Source organism: Haliaeetus leucocephalus, unplaced genomic scaffold (genome assembly GCF_000737465.1).
Source record: "Haliaeetus leucocephalus isolate CR32 unplaced genomic scaffold, Haliaeetus_leucocephalus-4.0 Scaffold148, whole genome shotgun sequence".
In the NCBI taxonomy this organism is placed as follows: Eukaryota; Metazoa; Chordata; class Aves; order Accipitriformes; family Accipitridae; genus Haliaeetus; species Haliaeetus leucocephalus.
Genome location: NW_010972584.1, coordinates 738,793 through 761,694, shown reverse-complemented (window position 1 = coordinate 761,694; position 22,902 = coordinate 738,793). Strand labels below are relative to the sequence as shown.

General features: G+C 35.5%; 1 protein-coding gene across 1 annotated transcript in view; it reads left to right on the top strand.

The window, feature by feature from the left end:
- Nucleotides 1-22,902, top strand: part of DOCK3 (dedicator of cytokinesis 3) — a 200,925-nt gene that overhangs the window by 43,015 nt on the left and 135,008 nt on the right. The window contains exons 5-6 of the mRNA XM_010561625.1: nt 8,473-8,621; nt 16,699-16,783. Of these exons, the coding sequence (XP_010559927.1) occupies nt 8,473-8,621; nt 16,699-16,783 (234 nt within the window). The remainder of the gene's footprint in view (nt 1-8,472; nt 8,622-16,698; nt 16,784-22,902) is intronic.

Below are 22,902 nucleotides of genomic sequence, written 5' to 3'. Positions count from 1 at the left end.
TGCAATCAGGATAATTTATTCTTCATGTAAAAAAGAAAAAGGAAAATTATGCTTTTCAAGCTCAGAGAGGGTCTAGAAAATGTAACCTGTGAGTACTCAACACAGAAGGTCTTTATACATCTCCCAGAGGCATAACAGAATTATCAGCTGCAGAAGTCAGCTATATGCATGTCAGAGATTTATTTTTTTCCCCTTTAGTTGGTTTACAGACCTTTCTCCTTTACTCTACTCATAGTTCTGTTCTAGTTGTTCTCGTCTTATTCAGAGAGACATTTGGGGCCACATGCTGGGAAAAAGGAAGCCTCTTTCATGTTCTTGGGTTCTTTTCTTACTGTATTATCTTTCAGAAGGTTGATTTACTTATCTAGTTTAGTTAGTAATACTTCTGAAGAAATATGATAAAGCAAAATATATTGTCTTCTTGTTGTGTCCTTTTAACAGTTAGATGATGTGATGAAGCCATTCAGAAATGGGGGGGAGACACCAGGAAACTAATAACCAAGAAATCTTCCTTGATTGCATGCAAGGTTTTTGCTATTTGTTTTTCCTCAGAAGGGAAAATAAACTTATCTTGAATTGTATTTTCTTACATTTCAGAATAAAAACAAGTTAAGTAAATGTAACATACAAAGGATTTGGAACTGGCTTCAATAAATGTAATATGGATTGAAAAGGGGTGGGAGTGTTAATGTCACTTGTTTTACAGTATTAGAAACGAAGGATTAAACCTCTACGTTTATCAGAATAGTAATCCCCTTCAATTCCATTTCCTTAAGCTTTGTTTAAAGTTTTTTATGATGTTATGAGACAAGGTTAATGTTGTTGTTACTCCTAAGGAATTAGGAACTTCAATTGAATTGCAACAAAATAATAGCAAGCTGCAGTCTGTTGCACAATCTCATGTAGGTTTTTCCAGCCCTCAGCTACCATCAGTGGCAGCCAGGATAGAGGTGGGCTGGAGACAGAGGGTCACTTTAGGGTATATTTCTTCAACCAAATTTTTCCTTTTCTCAAGTTCATTATCCCACAGAGCCCCTCCTTGTTTTTCATGGAGAAGACCAATCTCCCTTCTTTGCATCCTATTTTTTTGTTAATGAAAAAAAGCTAACCAACACTAGTTTACACCCAGACTATCTGTCTTGTTCTGGCCAAGTTGCATTTCTTGACGTTGATGATACAGAGCCTAAAAGTAACAAAAGCATATGAATACTAATAGCATGAAGTTAGACACCAAAGCCGTGTCAGATTTGTTTAAAATTGTTTCTGTAACTGTAAATGTTGTCATCTGTTACTTGTCTGAAGTTGCTGTATTGGGCAACTCGGGTTGTCTGAAGTTGTAAGTAAGGAAAAGATACAAGAGTCAAGGTGCAAGTCTTGACTTCTAGTGAGTGTAATAATTTGTACGTGGAGTTATTTACATATATGGTACAAGCAATTTGTAAATTGGACAAGTTGTTTATAAAGGAAATTGAAAAGTGTGATTTTTTTGTACCGTACTGCATTACTACCAATAAATTTAGGTTCTGAATTGCATCTTTAAGTTAGACATTTAAGGTCTGTGAGGTGATACAAACAAATAAGAAAAAACTTCTCTTCTTGAAGAAGTACAGTAGCATGGTGCTAACCCTTCATAAATATATTTTTCTTCATAGTATTCTATGGAGAGCTCTGAACTTGAGGTGGGTTGATTTGTTAAATACAGAGCATTGTGATAACAGGTTTAAATATTATCCACTGTCCTTCATAGACAGTAATGGAAATCTTAGGAAAGAAAACAGCCGTTTTCAAGAGCACATAGCTTTTATAACATTATGAGGACTTGTCCTCTGTGTTATTACCTTAAGTGTTGCTATTGCTGTAATGTTACCTGGGTTCCTCTTGGCATGATGTTTATAGCTGTGAAAAGCTGTAGGGTATTCATTTGGTTTGCAACAGACACAACATATCCCCAGGTTTTTGGACTTGTTGGTAGGTAGCTTTAAATACAGCATGTGGTTTTTGGAGCAGATCAAATAATTGTTGTTTTCTGTTTATCATAAAGGTTTTTAATGTAACCGCATTTTTAAAAAATCTTTTTTTTGGTAGAAATGTGCAATCCAAGGAAGTTCTGAAATTATTTCTGAGGCAATCCAATAGTTGCTTCACTGCACAAAGTTTCTGGTAAAGCACATTAAATGCTCTTAAGTGAAGGAGGAGGTTAACATAAGTTCTGCACAAATGAAAATTCTAGTACATTTCAGAGAAATAGTGGGAATAATGAGTGGTGAAAAGAGCGTGCATATAAAATCAGTTTCTGTTTCTGATTTAAGACTTCACATCACAGTTTTCATTCTTTTGAGGGTTTTTTTTGGTTTTGTTTTTTTTTGTTGTTGTTGGTTTTGTGGTGGTTTTTTTTTGCAACTCAGGGAAAGCCAGAATTCTTATAGTTTCTACTTGGATTGTTGCCAAGAGTGCAAGGAACCTTTTCATGAAGTTAGCGATGTAAATTCAACATATCTTTTAGCTCTTAGCTCAAGGATTTCACTAGCTGGAAGAAGCATATGGACCTAGTACATCCAGAAAAAGGTTACTGTACTATTAAGTATGGTATATGGTGATTCAGATATGTCATTTAATATAATACAAAGGAAGAGCTTGTAGCAATATTTCTGCTTATCTTGTAAAGGCTTTATTTTGTTGTTTTGCTCTGCTTTTGCTTGCTTTATTGGTATTCCATCATTCTTTTTACTGCTTAAGTTTTCCCTTTGTCATGTGTCAGTATTTTAAGCTATTTTACACATTTTCATTGGCAAAAGAGTCTGAAAAATTTATTTTTCTGTCACTCTAATTTACTTTGCTTTAATATACACTTTACAATGTAAATTGAAGTGCCCTCTGTGAATAGAGAATTTAAAACAGATTTATATTAGAGTAAATAATTTCTGTTTGAAGCTAAAAGCTATGAATATTCATAGAAGAGAATAAATGCTATTCATGTTAATGCATCCTTACTAATAAATAGAGAACTTCAGGATAGAAGAACGGAAATAAACCAAAACTGAGGTGCCCTCCTTTCTGGGTCTGTTACTTGTTTGAAAGACTCATGTTGCTCGTTGAGTGTTCAATGGTGTGCTGTCAGCGAAGTGTGAGCTCAACCTCAGACTCTTGTGAAAACTCCAGGATAGTACCACAATCCTTTGTAAATGTATTTTGTAGTTTTAATAGGGAGAAGTTGTAATTCACTTAACTTCTTGTTTGATGTTACTTTTCCCTGTTTGTTTTCTGTATTTTTTTAGCTGTTATTAAAGTCCATTTTAGTTCTATAAAAAAAGAGGACTAGATGCCCAGGCACACATGTAGAACAGAAGAATATGTGCAATTATTAACTGTGTTCTCAAATTGCTTTGCTTTGCTGTGGGTGCCAGTCTTGATACCTGGTACTATCCACGTCTCCTACACAAGTTTTACTTCAATTACTTTCCCTATTCCTGAGACATCCTTGTATTGACCTGTAAAGTCTGACCTTTATTCATCAACAGGTACTTGATGAATACTACCTAATTTGATAGGTAGTGTCTGAGGTTTGCATAGTAATAATATTAGAGATTTTGGGTAAGATTAAACTATAAATATTGCACAAATCTATAAATTCTAACAGAGCTTTACTATAAAATAATTTGCTTAATTAAAAAAATCTAGACAAAACTGAAAAGAAAGGCATGAGTTTTATGTTGTTTCCAGCTTTACTATTTCCTTTCACGTGCTGATGATGCTTGCAAGCTTTAATATCTAATTTAGGTACCGAAATCCGGTACAAGGAACCTGGGAAAAGCTACTCACTTGCTTTTATAAGGAAAATAATTTTTTGTGCCCATCTACCGCATTATAGCCCAAGGCAATTCTGTAGAAAACGTCTTAAGGGATGGCTCTTGAGAGAGGCAAAATCCTGACTTCTTTACAGTAGTGTTAAATGAAGTCATGGTAACAAAATGACTATAAATAGGTCATTTTCCATAGTATACCAGTTTTTAATGTATTTTCATATTACGTGGTATTTATTTTGAGAAGAACGACAGAAGCAGCCATAGTATTTCCAAGCTACCATAGGCATGAAACAGGGAGTTTGTGTTACTGCACTGAAGCACGAAACAGCTTTGTGTTCGTGTGAGTGCACGTTTATTTTCTGTGATTACCTGTTTAAAAAAACCCCAAACACCTGTGTCAGGTGCCGTGCCCAGGTGTTGGCAGTGGGGATGTCTCTGTGGGAAGAGGCCAGTTCCAGCTGGTTCTGCAAGAGACCTGCTACAGGGCACAGCTGAGCCTGTTAGCAAAGCTGGTGATGCCTCAGGGAAAGCATGTTTGAGAAGGGGCGAACAGTCACACAGACAGTGAGGATGAGGAAAAAAAGAGGGAGAAAGAGCCCCACGAACACCCGAACCAGAGCAGGAGGTGAACAGGTGACGGAGCAGGTACCCACACTGCAGTCCGTGGGGAGGACCGTGCCAGAGCAGGTTTATCCTGAAGGACTGCAGCCCGTGGGCAGGACCCATGCTGGAGCAGGGGAGAGGAGCTGCTGGGATCGGCCACCCCCACCATTCCCCTGCTGGGTGGGGGCAGGGGAAGGGTGGAGGAGTTGGGAATGAAGGAGTGAAGTTGGGCCTGGGAGGAGGGTGGGTGAGGACAAGGGGTTTTGTATTTTTCTCACCACCCAACTCTGTTTTAATTGGCAACAAATTAAATTAGTTTCCCCCAAGAGAAGTCTGTTTTGCTGGGATGGTAATTGGTAAGTGATCTCCCTGTCTTTATCGCAACCATAAGTATTTTCATTTTATTCTCCTCTTCCTGCCCCCGTTGAGGAGGTGGAGTGAGAGAGTGGCTGGGAGGGGGTCTGGCAGCCGGTAAAGGTCAACCCACCACAACACCAAAACCATCTTTTGACTTTTGATCTCTATACAGTTAATGTGGAGTCATTAAAAGAAAAAAAAATATTGCCAGAATTCCACCTTTTGATGTGTAGCTGTATGTATGAAGATTATCCAAGCATTGATAAGCGTGACTTGTTAGTAGTAAAAGTTCAAAGACGTACAGCAACTGGTTTTGTATCTGGGGATAGTAAAATAAGGCAGCAAGATGTGCTAGAGGACAGACTTGTGCTGCTTGTAAGAAGAGAGTCCTCAATTAATTAAGGCTATCCAGATTCTTTTTCCCTGACACACCTTAATTATTGCCATAAAATTTTTTGCATAAATACTTACTTTTATATTCTGGATGCAAAACATTTGCCAAATATGTTCATAAATGTGCACAGCAGATCATTCCGGATGGACTGATAAACTGCTCATTGCTTGGTAGTTTGTGACAAAGCTAGATGGAAAATGAGAGGTTATAGGCTGTGTGAAAGTTTACAGTAAAACAGAATGAACACTTAGATGTCAGATTGACTTGCATTTTTTTATTTAGCTACTAACAAGATGATAAAGTTTCAGGTTTGTTTATGATGCTATTCTGACTAAAATTGCTTGAATGGCTGTAATGCTTAAAATTGTTTTTTCTGGAAACATGGTGTTCAGGATCACCTGTTTCACTTTAAGCAGTTTTCTTTAGGAGTAAGGTTTAAGGGTGAGCAGTTTTCTTTATGGGGGTAGGAATCCTGATCAGCTTAGCTTAGTGTTGAATTTTGAAGGTCTTTTTTTTTTCTTGAAAGAGAGAAGGCAGAGGAAAGGCATTAAAATCCCTGCCTCCCTCTATCCCAAATTGAGCTTAGTAGTCACTAGACTCTTGTAGTGTGAGGAGGGGCATTATAAACATTTTTTTGACTGCTTCAAACTCTTGACTGCTCACAAGCCTGGAAGTAAGCTACCTTCAACTCTGTTCTAGCTCTCCTTTCTCTCTCGCAAGTATTTTCAGTCATTTTCATGGGTCTTGCATCTATGGTTCACTTCATAACTGTTTGACTGAGATCACAGCTACAGCTCCTCTAGCTTTCCACTTTCTGATACCTCCTTTTCCTTCCTCATAGGGGACTTTGTGTTTTCTGAAAAGGATACCATATGTTTAGCTCTTTGTCTATCAATACTTGCTCATTCTGTTTGAAGCAGATGAAATATTTCTTGAAGAGTAAGTCTAAGAACTAAAGCTGAAAAGGGCATATTGTCACGCTCATGGAACACGAGAGGTGCGAGAGGTTTGAGTTTGAGGGTTTTTCTTTTTTTCAGATCATTGTGTAGGACCTAATGTGACTAGCTTTTACAAAATTGTATTCTACAATCTCATTTCTTATTTATTTGTATTTGAAGTAAGTACTTATGATACTTACGTGAAAAACAACTGTGTAAAAATAACTCCAGAACACACAGTAATTTAACCAGCATAGTGTTCTGGACTTGAATGCATTGATAGCCTTGAACCATCATTCCAAGAATGAGGGAGTGGCTCTTTCAGCAGGTTTATTTGGGAATTCTGAATACGATTTTGGAGCTGATTCTCATGATCACTTCATTGCCAACTGTTTTATTGATAGATATGCCTAATTTGTTTATTGGTAGTCCCAAACTCCATTGTCTTCATCTTGTGTTAGAAGAAGTTACAACCTTTTCTTGTTCATATAAATAGCATATAAAAATGGGTATTTCCTATACCTACTGTCTTCAGCTTACTTTGGATCGCATTTAGTGAAAAAAACTAAACACAAATCTAGTCATTTTATGCTTATCAGCTGTGCATGATTATCTTCCTAGAATAAGTATTTTCAGCTATGGAAATACATGTCTTTCTGTTGGATCTGGTGTCTGTATTTCATTTTTCCAGGCAGGATCAGAACCAATGTTAATGCATAGTTGAAAGATGGTGCATCTTTTAATCTCAAAATAGTTTGATAAGAACAGCAGATGATTCCATCTGTGCTTAACCTGCTTCAGCAAAACAGATGTGTAAGCAGGTTCAGAGAAATTAACAAATTGCTGATCAAAATGGAGTACATGGAAATCTGTTTTCCTACGTCATGCAAATTTAGTGGTCTTGTAGATAAACAAACTCAAGTAGATGGAAATTCTTTTTTCATCCCATCTTACCTACTTTTGGTAAAACAAGTGAAAAACATTTTTTCTGATAATACATTGCAGTAGAAAACAATTCTGTTTTTCTTTGTGGATGTTCCTCTATCAGATCTAGTCTTGATAAATGCAGGTATCTTTATTAAGAGCGCTTTTATAAAATGCTTATTTACAAGCAGAAATGTGATCAAGACAATGCTAGCTTGCAAAGTCTTAGTTTCAGTCCATCTAGTCAGTGTTTTCCCCAAGTGAGATTCTAATGTTGCAAGTTTTGTATACAGTTAGGAATGGAGCTTAGTTGCTTAAAAAACCCAGCATTCAACTGCAACAGGAGACTTTTTTTTTTTTTTCCTTCTTGGGATCCTCATTCATTGCACATTGGCCATTTTACACAGTATGAGACGTGGCTGCGCACACATGAGCCACCTTGACGCATAATTCTCATGTAGCAGATATTGGAGTAGTTTGGTCACGCTTCCTTATCTTATGGCTGCTTATAGATGTCTTTGGTTGTTAGCACCAGACTTTCCTTTTTGAGGGCTTCTGCTATAGTTATTTCCTGCAGGGGAAAAAAGTATTTCCATTTCTGTCTGTGTTTTGGGGGTTGGGTTTTTTTCATATTTGGAGAATACTAGTTCTTTCAGAAAGGATTGTGGTGTTAGTTGTTTAGGGGGGGTTTTTTTGTTAGGTGGGGTTTTTTGGTTTTTTTTTTTTTTTCCTGGTGGTGGTGGTGTGGGGGTTTTTACTGCCTATGGTAATTTTCCTCTTTTAAAGTAATTTTGCAGGTGGATTTTTATCATTAATTGCTTCAGTCCTTTTTGGAGTGCAGATAATGAATATTTATATTCCTCCACCTAATATAGATACCTGGGTAAATTTTAGTGATTGGAATATCAAAAATATTAAAAGTGCTTTTCTCTTGTGGTGAATCATTGTTGCTAACTCTTTAGAACCATTAAGTCAGCTGCTGGTAGAAAACTAACTTTTTCACCTCTCTGTTACTTTAAATCTAAAACTTTGAATTTATTATATGATTGGAATAAATGATCCCTGCTGCACATAATGAATCCTCTTATCTATAGCATTGGGTTCCATCAGAAAATGGACCCCTTAGCAGAGTGAGCCTAAACTTTAGAAATAAAAAGTTATTCAATTTAAATAGCAACAGTTAACGCTACTTTTTGATATAAATATTTTAAAGCTTGTACAAACTGGATTAATGTTCCTCTAGGGTAATTAAATGAAAATTTGGTAACTTATTAATATCTCTTTCTTTCTCTCTTTTTCTCTTTCTTCCTCTTTCTTCTTTCTCACACTCTTCCTCTTTCCAAACTTATTAATCTCTCCCCCCCCCCTTCTCTCCCTCCCTTCTCTCCACCCCTCCCCGTTCTATTTCTTTCTCACTCTCTTCCCCTCTCTTCCCAAAAATATGCCTTTACAGAAACATAAGGTAGATCTTTTCTACAAACTGCGGCATGTGATGAATGAACTCATAGACCTACGCAGACAGCTACTGTCAGGGCACTTGACACAGGATCAGGTGCGAGAGGTGAAGAGGCACCTCACAGTGAGGCTGGACTGGGGCAATGAGTAAGTACAGGTACCAGCTGGGTACTGTTTGTTCTAATTCTTTTTAATTAGCTTTTATTAACTAAAAAACCCCAAACCAAACCCAACTGTTTCCTTTCAATAGTATTCGTACATAGGTAGAACATTTCATTGTTTGGCAATCAAATATAACTTTTTACAGTGAGTTTATTGCACAGTTTGTCTACTATGACTATAAAGTGAGCTGTTTGCTTACTAGTAGGCCTTTTCTAAGGCTATCTGCACTTTTAAAAGGTTTAGGTCAATTTACTTTGTATCAATATAGTGAATATTAGGCCTGGCAGGATGTGTTCATAGATACTAAAAACCCATTTGTTGATTGAAGTGTTTTAATGGTTGGTGCAATAACTAGAGTCTCACTGTCAACAGTGACATTGGAGCTGAGGCTGTGATATTTGTGGAGAGGTTTTTTTTAGAGCCAAAGACGACTGCAATTCAGATAGAAGCTGAAATGGTAATAAATTGCCATTAGACAAAAACTAGCCCTTCACCAGAATTGGTTTTATTCTGAGATAATACTGTATCAGACAGGTAAGTTTTGCATGACACGCGTATGATCTTTTCAAAGGAAATATCACCCTCCTCAGGCATATAGTAACTCCTTTACAACTAGGAATAGGATTAGTGCTAATTAACATATGGGAGGGGGGAATTCTGTAAGTTGACAGCTAAGGAAGAAAGTCAAATGTTTGTCAATAACATATCTTTGTTATGACTATTTCTTGGTCACCTACTTCAGGACTCCCTCTGAGAGAGGTACTTGAATACATTCATGAAGATTTTGCTGGCCCTCATGCTACATTTCATTTCTCTCTTGTTGAAAGAAAGCTCTGAAGGACATAGACTAATAGATTGCATCAGGTCATTGTTCTGCAGTGCTGTTACAGATATTTTCCATTGTCATTCCCAGCAGAGTAAATGGGAGCCAAGAGACCATTTTTGAACATTATGCCTAGACATTTTTGCTCAAAGAGTGTATGGATGAAATTAGCAACAGGAAGCTGCAAAAATGTTGTAAGAAAAAAGATGAGGAGACTAGACAGCAATGCAGCAATGTAGAGAATAGGTTGTTCAATAAGGTGGCTATAGACAACTTTTTTTTTTTAATGTAAAATCATTAAATATGGAGTACATAAAACTATAAAGGTAAATCTAATGCATGGCAATTATGGAGAAGCAGCAGTGAAATCAGTAAAAATAAATATGTTCATGATTAAATTAATCTGCTCAGGATGCTTGTTTAGGAAAAATTTTTCTGTTTTTCTGACTACATAAAAACAGGTACTGACCTCCCTAGAGAAAAAGGTACATGATATTAGAGACACATGCTTAAACAGAGGGTATCAATAAAGAAACTGCATAAAAAGGCATATGATTGAAAAGGTATTTAATTAAATCTGTACACTACGCAGTATTTAAATATAAATGTCTGGGAGTTTGGAAGGTCTTTGTGCAACATCACTCTTTCTGTAGAATTTCTGGGAGAGTTCTGTCACTTTCTTCTGTCTTGCCTCTCTGAGAGTTTTATCATGAAACTCATGACCACCTGTTTTATTCTGTTAAAAAACCCTAATGATTTTCATATACATACTCACGTAGTACTACCCTTTCTCAAATAATGTAATGATGTTCTTTGCTTATTCTGTCATACCTGAGATTTGCAAATAAAATAAATGAAAAATGTTGTTAATAACATGCATTAATGTTAACTGAGAAGCTTAAATACGTGCAATTTGAGCAGATCTGTAATTATTCAAGATAGTACAATCTAATAGGAGTCATTTCATGACCAAGTAGCTTTCAGGAAACAATCTTACACATCTATTAAGTAGCATGTATGCGTATTTAGTGTAAAGCTACTTTTATCCTGACTTCGATCATTATTGCATTGTATTATTTGGGAGGGAGTGATGCAAACGTGAAATCCACACTTCCTGTCACCACCAGTTAGTTTTTGCAGGGTTTTTTTTTTTGGTTTGTTGAACTGGTACCATTTTCCCTTAAATACACTGGCAGTGGTTCTGGTAGTCATGCCTTGTGTTTTGTAGGAGTTGGTGGAAATCAAGGGACAGACGCATTCCTTGGATTAGTAGTTACAGATTTTTTTGTGTGTGAAAGAAGTAATTTAGACTGTTTTCAGAACTACTACAGTGAACTTTTTCTGCATATTTTTGTATGCTTAGTCTAAATATTAAGAAGTTTTGCTCTGTAGTTTGGTCTATTAAAAATGTAGGAATACATTTTTTTTACAATTATTTCTGCTAACCTTTTGTATTGTTGCTAGTCATTCTTATAATGCAATACTGATTTCCACTTATTGTAGCAATTTAATTTTCTGTTGCTTACAAATTCTTTCTCCCCAATACAAAAATACGGTCCTGGATGCAATCTTTTTATCATGCTTTGTTACTTCTTCCAGTTACCCACAGTTAGCTGGTTTTTGCATGCATACAGTGACTGGTATTTCTGCTTGTATAGGTTTCTGTATTTCCCAATTGCTCAAAAGAGCAGAATTTACTACCTTCAGATAAGCATCTTTTTGGTGTTAGACTTTAAGTTTTAAGCATCCTCCTGCCTATTTTTGCACAGCTGCAATCTCATATACTGTTCTTTTTTCCTGCATATCTTGCTAGGTTTTATACAGAATATTAAAAATACTTGTGTTTTTTAAAAATGTTTCACTCTGATACAATTTGTTAGAATATTGACCTATTGAAGCCTAAAATGCTATTGGAAGTGTCCAGTGGACTGTAAATAACAAGGAAAAAGTTGTAGAGTAGGAAACAAACATAAAGCTGAAGTCTGCAATTTATGGTCTTATTTTAAATCAAGTTATAAAGTGAAATCTGCAGTTCTTCATCTCATTTTAAATCACATTGCAAGTAAAATACAAACTTGATTTTGAAATATTTGTTTAGATTTTTTAAATGAATAAGTTTTTCAACTTTTGCTAGTGCTTAGAATGTGGGAAACCAGAATTACACTTTTTTACTAACAAAAACTGTTTCATTCTAGAGTCTTTTGCATCAAAAACAGATGAAGGAATCTGCCTTACAGAGCTTCTATTTGAAATGTGAATCCTCTGCTGCTGCTCCAGAGAAAAAATTAATTGCAGCAGCATGTGCATACCTGATTTACCAAAAAGGCAGATGAAGATTTCTTCAAAGTAATTTAACTTAAAAATCAGAGGTCATCTTAAATGATCTTCAGGATTGATTCTTTCAGAATATAACACCTGTCAGGACATTAAGAGAAAGCATCTAAGTTTCTGAGCACAATCACTTTCCCTTTTATACTGAGGGAAGATACTTCCTTCCCTGTAAATGTGGGAGAGATACTCTGTTTAGGCTCAGAAACCGAGTAGGGGAGGGGGACCCACCAATACTTTGAGATTTTGGACAGATAAAATACATAAACCAGATTAGTTTGTAGGCTTGTTTTACTTTTTAGTCAAAGGTTATTCTTTTTCACATAAAATGTTATTAAAATCATTGCATTAAAAGAATCTTCCAAATAGTTGCCATAAATTCTGCACAGAAACATCCAGAGATAGCCAAAAGTTACAAATGCATGTTTAAAAAGAAAAAACAGGGGGAAGAAAATGTTAAAAATAAAACTTCCATACTGTTATGCAAATAAAATTAAACATTGTTTTGAAGTCATGGTCCTTCTCTTACCTCAAAATTGCAGTCGGAAAGCCAGTGGCAGTTGCAATGTTAGTACCTACTAACGTGTTACTTTGTAAAGGGAGTAGTGTGATCCAATAAAGTAAGCATAGTCTTAAAACTCAAAAAGTCCTGAATTTCAGTGCTCACATCCTTAGAAGATTATTTTTGGACTTTGAGTGACTTACTCTCTTGTCATATTTTTCTTGACATAAAAGGAATAATAATGACTTCCTGGTAGTGGTCCAACTATTAGCTTAAAATTCATAAAATGCATTTAGATATATGTATTAAATGTACATACGAGGTCATAATATCTGTAAATCAGTTTGAGAATTAAAGAAACTCTTATTACAGTAGTTGTCATCATTGCATCAAAGGTGATCAAAATAGGAGTGAACAATTTAAACAACCATAATAAAATGCCTTTAAGAAGGTTGCAGAAAGAATAGTTGCCATTTCTGTCTAAATAGATAATATTTTTTCCCTCTCCTGAATATACTTGTAGTAATGATTGAATAGGGATTAAAACTGTAGGGAAGCCTCTTGGATGTCAGTCTTTGAGGAAAGCCTTAATAACCTCTCTCTGTAGTCTGATACTTCCATGCTCAGAAGTATTTGCTGCCATTCCCTTTAATCAGTTCCTTACTAGGATTACTTCATCTCATCATGTTCATTTTAAGTAATAATTTGCTGTGTAGCATTACATCAGTGCTTTACTAATTTCTTTATAGATTACAGTCTCTGCAGTTTCTTTGTATACAAAATAATTCTGTCAAAGAAAAGTATTGAGTTGTATTAGCACGGTCTCATTTTCACAAACATGTTTTTCATATATTTCATTTTCCATGGATTTCTGTATTGTATTTCATTCAAAGTCTTTTTTTAAAGTCTTCACATAGTTTGTGAGTAACTGCCAGGGTAATTTCCTTTCCCTTCACCACCCTTATAAATGTATCTGTGTAACAGAACTATGAATGATACTAAATGAGGCTTTGATATAGTGAGAGAAGGAATACAAGGAAAATTGGTGGCTGCAAAATTAAAGCTGAAAAGAGTCAAGGTAAGGTGCACATCTTTGGAGCAAAGGGGATGAGATCTTGCATACTCTAGAGGTGTGATGAATTCTCCCAATCTGTTCTTCCAGATTGGATGTGCATCTTAAAAGACTTTTTTTTAGTCAAATGACCTATTTCTACAAGGTTCTTCTAGGAAAAGTTGTTATGACTTGCGATTTTATGAATTTTAAATGGTTTAGCATTTGTATTGTAAATAAATGAAAGTATTATAAATTAGGATCACTCTTTGAAATTACCGTTAAAACCAAGTTGATTTTCTCTAGAAGCCCAGTTAACTTGAAGTAGAGTTGTATGTTCATCCCTTTCAGTATTAAAAATGCTAGTATTTTTGTGTATTAGCTTGTCTTCATATTACTTGAGGGAAAAGTATCTAGAGATTTTGCATGGTAGATTTTTATTTTTTCCCCAAAGAAAGGAAAGTTCTAAAGACTTCTGTGTAGAAGAGGAGGAATATCTAAATGTCAGCTGGAGTTATCGCAGGCATATGCTATCAAGAAGTAATTGATAAGCTTGGGGATATTTTGTAGGTATACTTGGGAAATATTTTTGAAAGGTAGTTCAGTGTTAAGGCAAAATAAAACAACATATGGATTTGCCTGTAAGAAAAGGTATTGTGGAGAGAGGAACTGTCAAATAAGCAAAACAGCACATTGTCTAATTTTTATGCGTGCTATGTTTTGGAGAAATACTGCTTGGCAGCTGGTGCTCTTGCATTCCCACAGTATTTGATAATACAGAGTGAAAGTGGGCCACTGACTATCATTGCCATTTCAAGCATTATGTTGTCAGTCCTTCGTAGACAAAAAATAATTGATACAAATTAAATGCATAAACCTGAACTTCCACCTGCACAATAAATGACAGCATGTTAGTACAAAAGCAAAAAACACCTTTATTTTCTGGGAGCAAGTATTGTGCAGGATTAACATAATATTAGAGAATGAGAATCTTCTGGGCTGGAAATCCATGGTGTTAAGGGATTTAACTAAAAATAGGATATCAGATAAATTTCACAGGGATGCTACTGCAGTTGTGTTGAGCATTATTAAGTAGAAGATAATACCTTTGTCATGTATTGAGTAATGAGTCCAAGCACTGTTTGACCTCAGTTCTCTAGAGAGTTGAAATTATGAGAACAGAACAATATCAGCCTATGATTAGCTTTGGCAGTTTTTTTCTGTAAAACTTTAATAGTGCTTTGTAACTGCATTGAAACTGTAATGCACTTACAAGTGGTATTGATAAAGTTCTTAGGAAATCATTTGTTAATATCTGTATGTTGAGGAGAGATTCCTTTATGAATATACTTTAGGGGTGGGTGTGTGTGTACACATGTATGATGGTATTTTGGAGGTGGTTTGAATATTCAAATTCAGGCAAACTTCTGTGGATGAATAGGATGAGCATTAATTTAAAAAAAAAAAACTTTGAAGTGGACTCTTTGCATATTACTGTTTTTACCTGTTACCTTTTTTTTCTATTACATTTTTGGACTTTCTATTATAAATAGGCTCAAACGGCAGCTGCAGGTAAGGATTACCAAGTACATTCTTATTTTAATCTTTTTCATTTGGTAAATAGATACAGTAATTTTCATCTTCGCAGCTGCAGTTTTCAGATACTGGTTTTGGGCCATGGATAACTTGTGTTTGATAGGTTTAATCAAAACAAAGTGTGCTAAAGGTGTATAACCATCACTTTCACAGTTTAGCCTTAGAGTTTAGAAGCTGGTGTTTGGCATGAAAACTGTATTAAAGAAGTAACATTGTTCTTTTTTCCATTGAAAGTATAATTGATTTTGGCAAAGAGCTGGAAATTCCAGTTTGTCAGTACAATATTTTGATGGCAATTATAGTACTACCTAACAATTGTTTGCCAGCAAGTGGAGCAGGACTGAGCTATATTTTTGAGATGTGATAGTTTAGGGATATAATTAAAGAAGGAAAACCTGATTGAGAAAAGTTTCAAACAGAATTATGGAATTGGGAAACTTACGGGAAATGAATAAAAGTACAACGGTCAGCAAAGGTAACTGGGCTTCATACAAACCACGGGTTCTTCCTTGCTGTTGTTTTCAGTTAATTGCTGAGGAAGAGACCGTACTGCCTGGAGGCTTCTGTTTATTGCACCATACAAATATTCTGTGGTACCTGAGAAGTTTTTTCAAATAAAATTTTTCATTAGCCGTCAGGAACAAGTCTGTGCAGAATGTTTCCCTCTCTGATTACAAAATTAAATTGGCTTTTGCTTTTCTTTTTATAATTAGTGACAGAAAGAGTACAAAGGTAGTCTGCGAGGGCACCTCTTCCGAATTTAAGACTAAGAATTTAAATATAAAATCTCTGTAAATGAAGTATCAAAGTTACATAAGATAAAAGCAGGAAAATGGTTCATTCATGTGTTTCTTTAATTTTACTCCTAATGTGTGTATTTAGAACAGCTTTTTATTGTAATGCTTGGAACTCTTCATGCCTCAGAACCTGAAGATCTATAGAGCAAAAGTTGGGTTTTGACACCTTTTAGGTTGTCTTGTTCTGCAGTCTACAATTATTAATTAATTGATAATAGTTGTTCATTTATTTGTCTGGATGCAAAATAACCTTATTCTGTCTACTATTCACATGCAGCTGTGACCTGAATTGCCTCCCTTACTACAGAAATTCTTAATTTTTTTTTAAAATAGTTTATATATTTGATTTGAGCCAAAATTTTATTTCAGTGAAGAGAAATTAAATGTTTTTTTTCACATTTGTGTTACAGATTAAAATTCTTGTTGATATTGCAGTTATTGTTTATTATTAATAAAATACTATGTTTATATAGTGATAAAGTTGGGGGTTTAGCTGCATGAACACCAGGAATTTCAAAGCAGCTTCCCAAGGCACAGTATCTATTTGCACATGTAAACAGGGTTACTAACAGAACTTTTTCAATATATAGTGAAGAAACCTACTCAAATACTGCAGCAGAAACCAGAGTACTAACTTTATTTGCCTACTACATTTCCATGTATGAAATTAACTTGTTCTGGATACTGCACCAACATAATGGCCAAAAGCTTCAACTAGCATTAATTGCTATAGCTCCACTGAAGTCAGTGAACAAGAAGTAACAAGTTCACAGTGTTTTTTTGTTTGATATTTACCTTTAATTTTATTTAGTAGGATTATCTGTTTAATGATTAACAATTGCAAAAAAAGACTCAAAATAGTTTAGAATTTCTTGTGTACTTGCCCTTGGTAGGCACATGTAGTAGATAATAGTGAACACTTGAATGTATTATACTTACCATTGTTCCTTCCTTCTCTTTTGCAGACATTTGGGCCTAGATTTAGTTCCTCGGAAGGACTTTGAGGTTGTGGATTCAGATCAAATCAGTGTTTCAGATCTTTATAAAATGGTAAGAAATCTCACTTGGGGAGAGAAAGAAGGGAAAAAGTTTTAATTCTTTCGTCTTACATATTTTCTTGATTAGCATAGTCTCATAAGCTGAATGTCTTTTTCATTTGCACCCTAACCACCAGTATAGTCAGTGTCTCTAGTACCCTGAGTTTAGTAAGAATGAACCAACTTTCTTTCAGAAGTGGCATACTTATATCCATTTCAGTTTCAATTTACAAAGTAACATGGTATGAAAACTGGAGAAGGTGAGTTTGAATGTTGTTTCTTCCTACAGTTTTCTTGTTTTTAAAATCTGCTGTTTCAGAAGCAGCAAAAGAAGTTCTAAAAAAACAGATCCATCATATACAGGCAATGGGAATCCTTTTAAACTTTGGTCTTTGTTGCTAAAATCAATATCCTAGCATTAAATGAAGTAGCAATAATCTTTTTTCATGTATTTGTAGAATTAAAGAAAAATAGGACTGGAAAATCTTAAGAGGTCATCCAGTCCATTCTCCTGCTTCATGTCAGGATCAAGTGTCTCTGTCATTTATGACAACTTTTTCTGTTTCTAAAAACCTCCAGTGGTTAAGACTCCACAGCCTCCCCAGGCAAACTTTTTGCTCAATTCACTGTTCTTACAGTTTGGAAGTTTTATTAATTACACATAGAGATTTCTTGCTGTAGGTTAAGCTTCACATCTTCCTGTCATGTCCACAGAGAAACAGATTACTCCTGCCTGTTTGCACTACCCTACTTCAAGACTTGTTAAGTCCCATTCAGTCTTCCTTTCCTTAGGCTAAAGAACCCCATTTCTTTCAGTTTTTCTTTATAGGTCAGGTTTTCTAGACCTCTGGTTCCTGCATGTATTCTGCAGATATTATATTACCTAATCTGCAGTTTGCCACTGCCTTTTGCAAGTATACTGTTGAATTCTGTCAGATGGGAAATAATACAAAATCTTGGAAGCTCCAGAGATTAACTGTGGTGGTATCTTGCAGAGGTCTATTCATCTGAAAGCACCATGAGCCAGGCAGATGTCCTGGCAAATGTTATTGATGTATAATGAAGAAAGCTAACAGATTGACATGCTTTTGGGTTACTTGATCATTACTTTGAACAGCAATTATTAACTTGCTGGGAGAAATAGAATTGCCTCCTGTCATAGGATCTAGTGTTGATCAGCCTACTTCTTCCATTAATTAGAGCTTCTAAAGCCTGGAGTTCATCAACAGTTTGTGTGAGTCCAGAAAGTCCATGAGAGCCACTGTTTGATTCTTTCAGTAGAGTCTGCAGATGCAGATGAATAATACTTAAGTGAAAAGTCTGCTTCTAGGAGTTGCATAGATAATAAACATCTTTGCCTCGTTTCAAAGATTTCGAGCTCACAGAAAAGGGGAGGAAGTAGGGAGACCAGTGAATAAGTTAGTTTAAGCAAAACTGATCCTTGCACATTAAGGCCATCTCTGTTATGTGGCAGTGTCCCTTAGAAAATGTATGTGGTGCATTTGAGTAAGGATGTTAGAATTTTCAGGAAAAGTAGTACGATTCCTTCCTTGCAGAGTTCCAAATTCTATCATTATTAGTCACTAGTACAGTCATATTAGTACATAGCAAAGTTAAAGTTGTTTTAGAAATATGAGTTGTGCTGTTAATGAACTGTAAAGCCACTAATGCATTTCACAATTTAACTGCATTTGGATTCTTTGTTAGTAGGACTATGTAATACAGTTAGCTTTGTATTGGATCATGATGTAACTGTGAAGGGAGAAACAGCATGTAATGTTCAGCAAAAAGTGAATGAAGACCTTTTCTAAGATGCTACTTTAATAAAAAATAAAAAATATAAAAACAAAACAAAAAACCCCAAATAAAAACCCCAAACAAAACACCAGAAAACCCCCAGCAATTGCTTTAGTACAACTTCTTAGCTTAACATCTTCCAAAGAAAACAGTGGGGATTTACATAAATATTACAGTTTCACTCACTTCTAGTAAACTTTTAATTCCCTATTTTAAAATGTTTTTTACTTTCAGCTATCTAAGACTAGGGAGATAGGTCAGTGTCTAGGTGGGGTTTTTTGATACGCAAGATGTACTTCTCCCTAAAACAAAGGCACATTTTGTAAGCAGAGCTATATGCTGTTGCTGTTTTTGGATTATTTGCACCATATAACAGTGGATTTTGTGGAAAGAAAAATTGTTACATAAGAAATATTGAAGCACAGCACTCTATAGTACTAAATTTTAATGTTTGTTCCTGATTTGCCATAGTTGGAAGGGGAGTTTGGTGCTATTACAGCAGAACTTCCCTTCAAATACAGTATAGAAATAAGTCAGTACAAAATGAAATCAGTAATGACTCAGAGAATGCAAGATAAGTTGCTAACATGATTGCTTTATTACTCTGTGTTTCATTCTGCAGTGTTTTTTTTTTTACTCTGAATACTTGTAGGACAGCAAATAGCTAATATTTAATTGTCAGGGATTATGTCACCCATCTTAGTCCTGAAGAAAATGTCCACAGCACAGTTTGCTGCTGAGTTCTGTGCTGGTATCAGGACATGACCGTTAGTCAGTTCACACTTCACTCTTGCTTTAGTTTGTAGATTCAAGAAGACAGTGCTCTCTAATCATATCTAATTCATAGTCAGAAGGCAATTTCAGGAACCAAAACAGCTGAAAACCTGTTTTTTTTTTTTAACTTAAATTTGGCAGAAATTGAAGGAGTGGGCTATTGGGGGGCGGGTGTCTTTTTTTTGTTTTAGGGTTGTTTTTTTTTAACGTGATTTTGAGTTTGTTCTTATTATTTAACAAAAACCCAGGGAGACAATCCTCCTTACTCCTGCCAAAATACTTAATGGGTTCTCAAATGAGCAGTAAGGTTTTACATTGTAAAATAATCTTGCAGGAGTAGTTGTGAGAGCCCAATTACTTTCTCATATTTGCAGGATTGTAGAATGTTAAATGTAACATAGAAAACAGTGTTGTATTAGTAGAACAACGGATGAGGTAACACATTAGACTTTCCTATCTGTGACAATAATTCAGGCATTTTATACAGTCATTAGACTTAGCATTACTTGATAAATTTTAAATTTCAAAATTTTAGCATCTTTTTTAGCTCTTAAGTATGTTTGTGAGTACTGTATGACTACTGTATTCCTCTCTTTGTCAGAACTGTTGCACTTTGAGGCCTTGTACATCCTGTTTCTCCACGTTACTCATTATGAAGCTAAATACTAGTGGCCTCAGGATGCGCAGCATTTGTCAGAAATTGTTGCTTTACTCCTGAAGGAAACCAAATTGCCTTTTCCTTATGACAGTGTTTATGATTTTTAACTAATATGATGGAACACTCTTTGAAAATTTACATTACTTTTGAAATTGTGGGAAAATATGTCATCAGAATTCTGCCACAGAGCTCAGTGCTGGAGTTGGCACTAGATTGAAGCTGTCATTTAGCAACACAAGTCCAGCAGAATGTCAGAAACAATTGGATAGCACTTTTTAGTGGAAGGGGTTACAAGACACAAATGTCTGGAGGCATTTGCAAAAATCAGAAATGTTCAAACCTAGTGATTAAATATGTTTAGCTTTTCTATAAATTTATTGAATTGTGTATGTGTCTTCAGGATGAATTTAAGACGTGCATGAAAGGCACAACTAATTGGCTATATTACTGCTAGATCTTAGCCATCTCTTTTAACCATCTGAAAAAAAATACCACGAGTTTACCAGAGTTCCTAATAAATAGACAAGTTTCAAATTAATGCTGCTATCACCTCATAATTGCTTATTCTTTATTGAGATGGAAAATGAGATGTTTTCAAGTTATAAAACTTGGAAATAGAGACTTTAATTGCCCAGAACTCTGCTAGAAAAGGAAACCAACTGGACACAAACTGTGCAGGAAGCTCATTAAATCTCTGTGATTAGTTTGTTTGTTTGTTTGTTTAACGAAGCAGATTGTCAGAGGACAGATTTGTGTACATTTGGTTCTAAACCCTAGTAAGAAGTCAGTTGAGAATATGAAGATAGAAAGCAGTTTGTTTGAGACTGACTTGGTAATGATAGGATTCACTTATCAAGCATCATTAGGAAAGGAAGGAGGAAGAACAATAAAAACTAATATTGGTAGATAAGATATCATGAGAAGCAAGTTTGATAGGGAAAAAAGAGGTAAGGAGAATTGATAGCTCTTTCAGTAAATTAAAAACAAAACCTCAAGATACTCACTAAGAGGCCAAGTTGGATAAATTAAGAATTCTTCATTGCCTTCAGTCACTAGAGTGAAAGAAAGGGAAATTAAGATTACCAAGAGCAAGTATAGAACAGAAATATAGAAGAGTAGTACAAATGGGTAAATAGAAAAATTAGAAAGGCAATGCACAAATTAAGATATAACAAGCAACTATTGTCAATTGTATCAAGAAATGGTTTTATATAAATAAACTGGTAGTAATTGGGAAACTAAAGAAAAGTTTTTATACTAGGGGCAAACCAATTGGCATGTGATGCAAGGAAATAACGTGGCATTTAATGTCCTTTGCATCCCTCTCAAGCTTTGGTAAGGTGGTAAACTCTGTCAAATTGGTAACAATACCTGTGGAAAAGTGAAAGGAGTCGCGCCTGAACAGGGGGGAAAAGTTTATAAAGTAGGTGTCAGTTCCAGGGGTTTTAGAACTATATACATTTCATTTGGGATGTCTAGAGAAGCCATATCAGACATGTTAGTGGTAATCATTGGAAAGATGGGTAAGGTTCCAGAATACTGGCAAAGGGCAAGCATACTTTACACCTTTAAAAAGAAGTGATGGGGGAGGAGGAGCTATTAATCATTCTTTCCCAGCAAAAAATGCTGGAACAGAAAAAAAATCCAATTATTTGCAACAAGGAGGTAAGTAATAGTGACTGTGAACTTGTTCAGAATAAGCAATTTTTAAAAGTTGCAATTTAATTCCAGAACATAAATGAGTCTAGTGGATAGAGGAAAAACAGCTGATGCCATATTTAGATTTTCATAGAGATTTAAAATTTTTTTTTAATTGAAAATCTCCTAAGGTCGTTAGTTCTGTAACACAAAGCTAATTAGAAAACCCATACTCAAAAAAAAAAAAGGTTGTCAATAATTTGATTAAATAGGAGGGATGAATCAGCTTAATATCTTGTGGTTATCCTCCATTTTGTAGTGCTTCATGTTTCCTTAATGACTGGATGACGAAATAGGGAGTATACTTACTAAATATGCAAATGCCACAAAGTTGGAAGTGGTGGTACATAGGAGGAAAGGATCAGAATTCCAAATAATGTAGAGAAATCGAAGAAATTATCTGAAAAGTGTAGGATACAAGTGAGAATCATAAATGCAAGGTTTTAACTTCTGCAGTCAGTTGTTACTTCTGAAGTACATGTTGGGACGCTACAAGCTTAGGTAGTTTTGTAGGAGATTTGAGTATTATAATGGCATCTCCAGCTGAATTAATTAATCTTTTCAGGGATAAGACAAGATCAGTGGGCCTAGGTTACAATGACAAGGATTCAGTTTAAGCATCAGAAAGCACTTTGATGAAGAAAGATATACTGAAATGGATAATCTTATCTGTTAAAGTTTGCACAACCTTAACAGGTGACTGTCTTTTGGGAAAAATAAAGGTAAAACTGGATAATTTCTTAACAGTCCTATTTTTATATCACCTTGCAAGGCTTCTGAGGTTGGAAGAGGCCTCAGGGGAGGTCTAGTCAAACTTCCTGCTCAACGCAAGGTCAATCCTGAATTCAGACCAGGCTGCTCAGAGCTTTGTCCAGTTGGATCTTGAAATTCTTCAAGGAAAAAGATTGGGCCCCTGCTCTAATGCTTCACTGCCTTGATGGGGTTATTTTCTTCCTTGTTGGAAAGTTGGGCTATCCCATGTTGTAGTTTATGACCACAGTTATTTTGTCCTCCTGCTGTGCAGCTCTGTAAAGAGCCTGGCTGTGCCTTCTCGATGATAACTTCATAGTTTTTGGAAGGCTGCCATCAGGTCACCTCCAAACCTTCTCTTCTCCAGACTAGAAAAGCTGCATTCCCTCCAGCTCTTCTCATACCACATGTGCTCCAGCTCCCAGCTGCTTTGGTGGTCCTTTGCTGAATGGGGT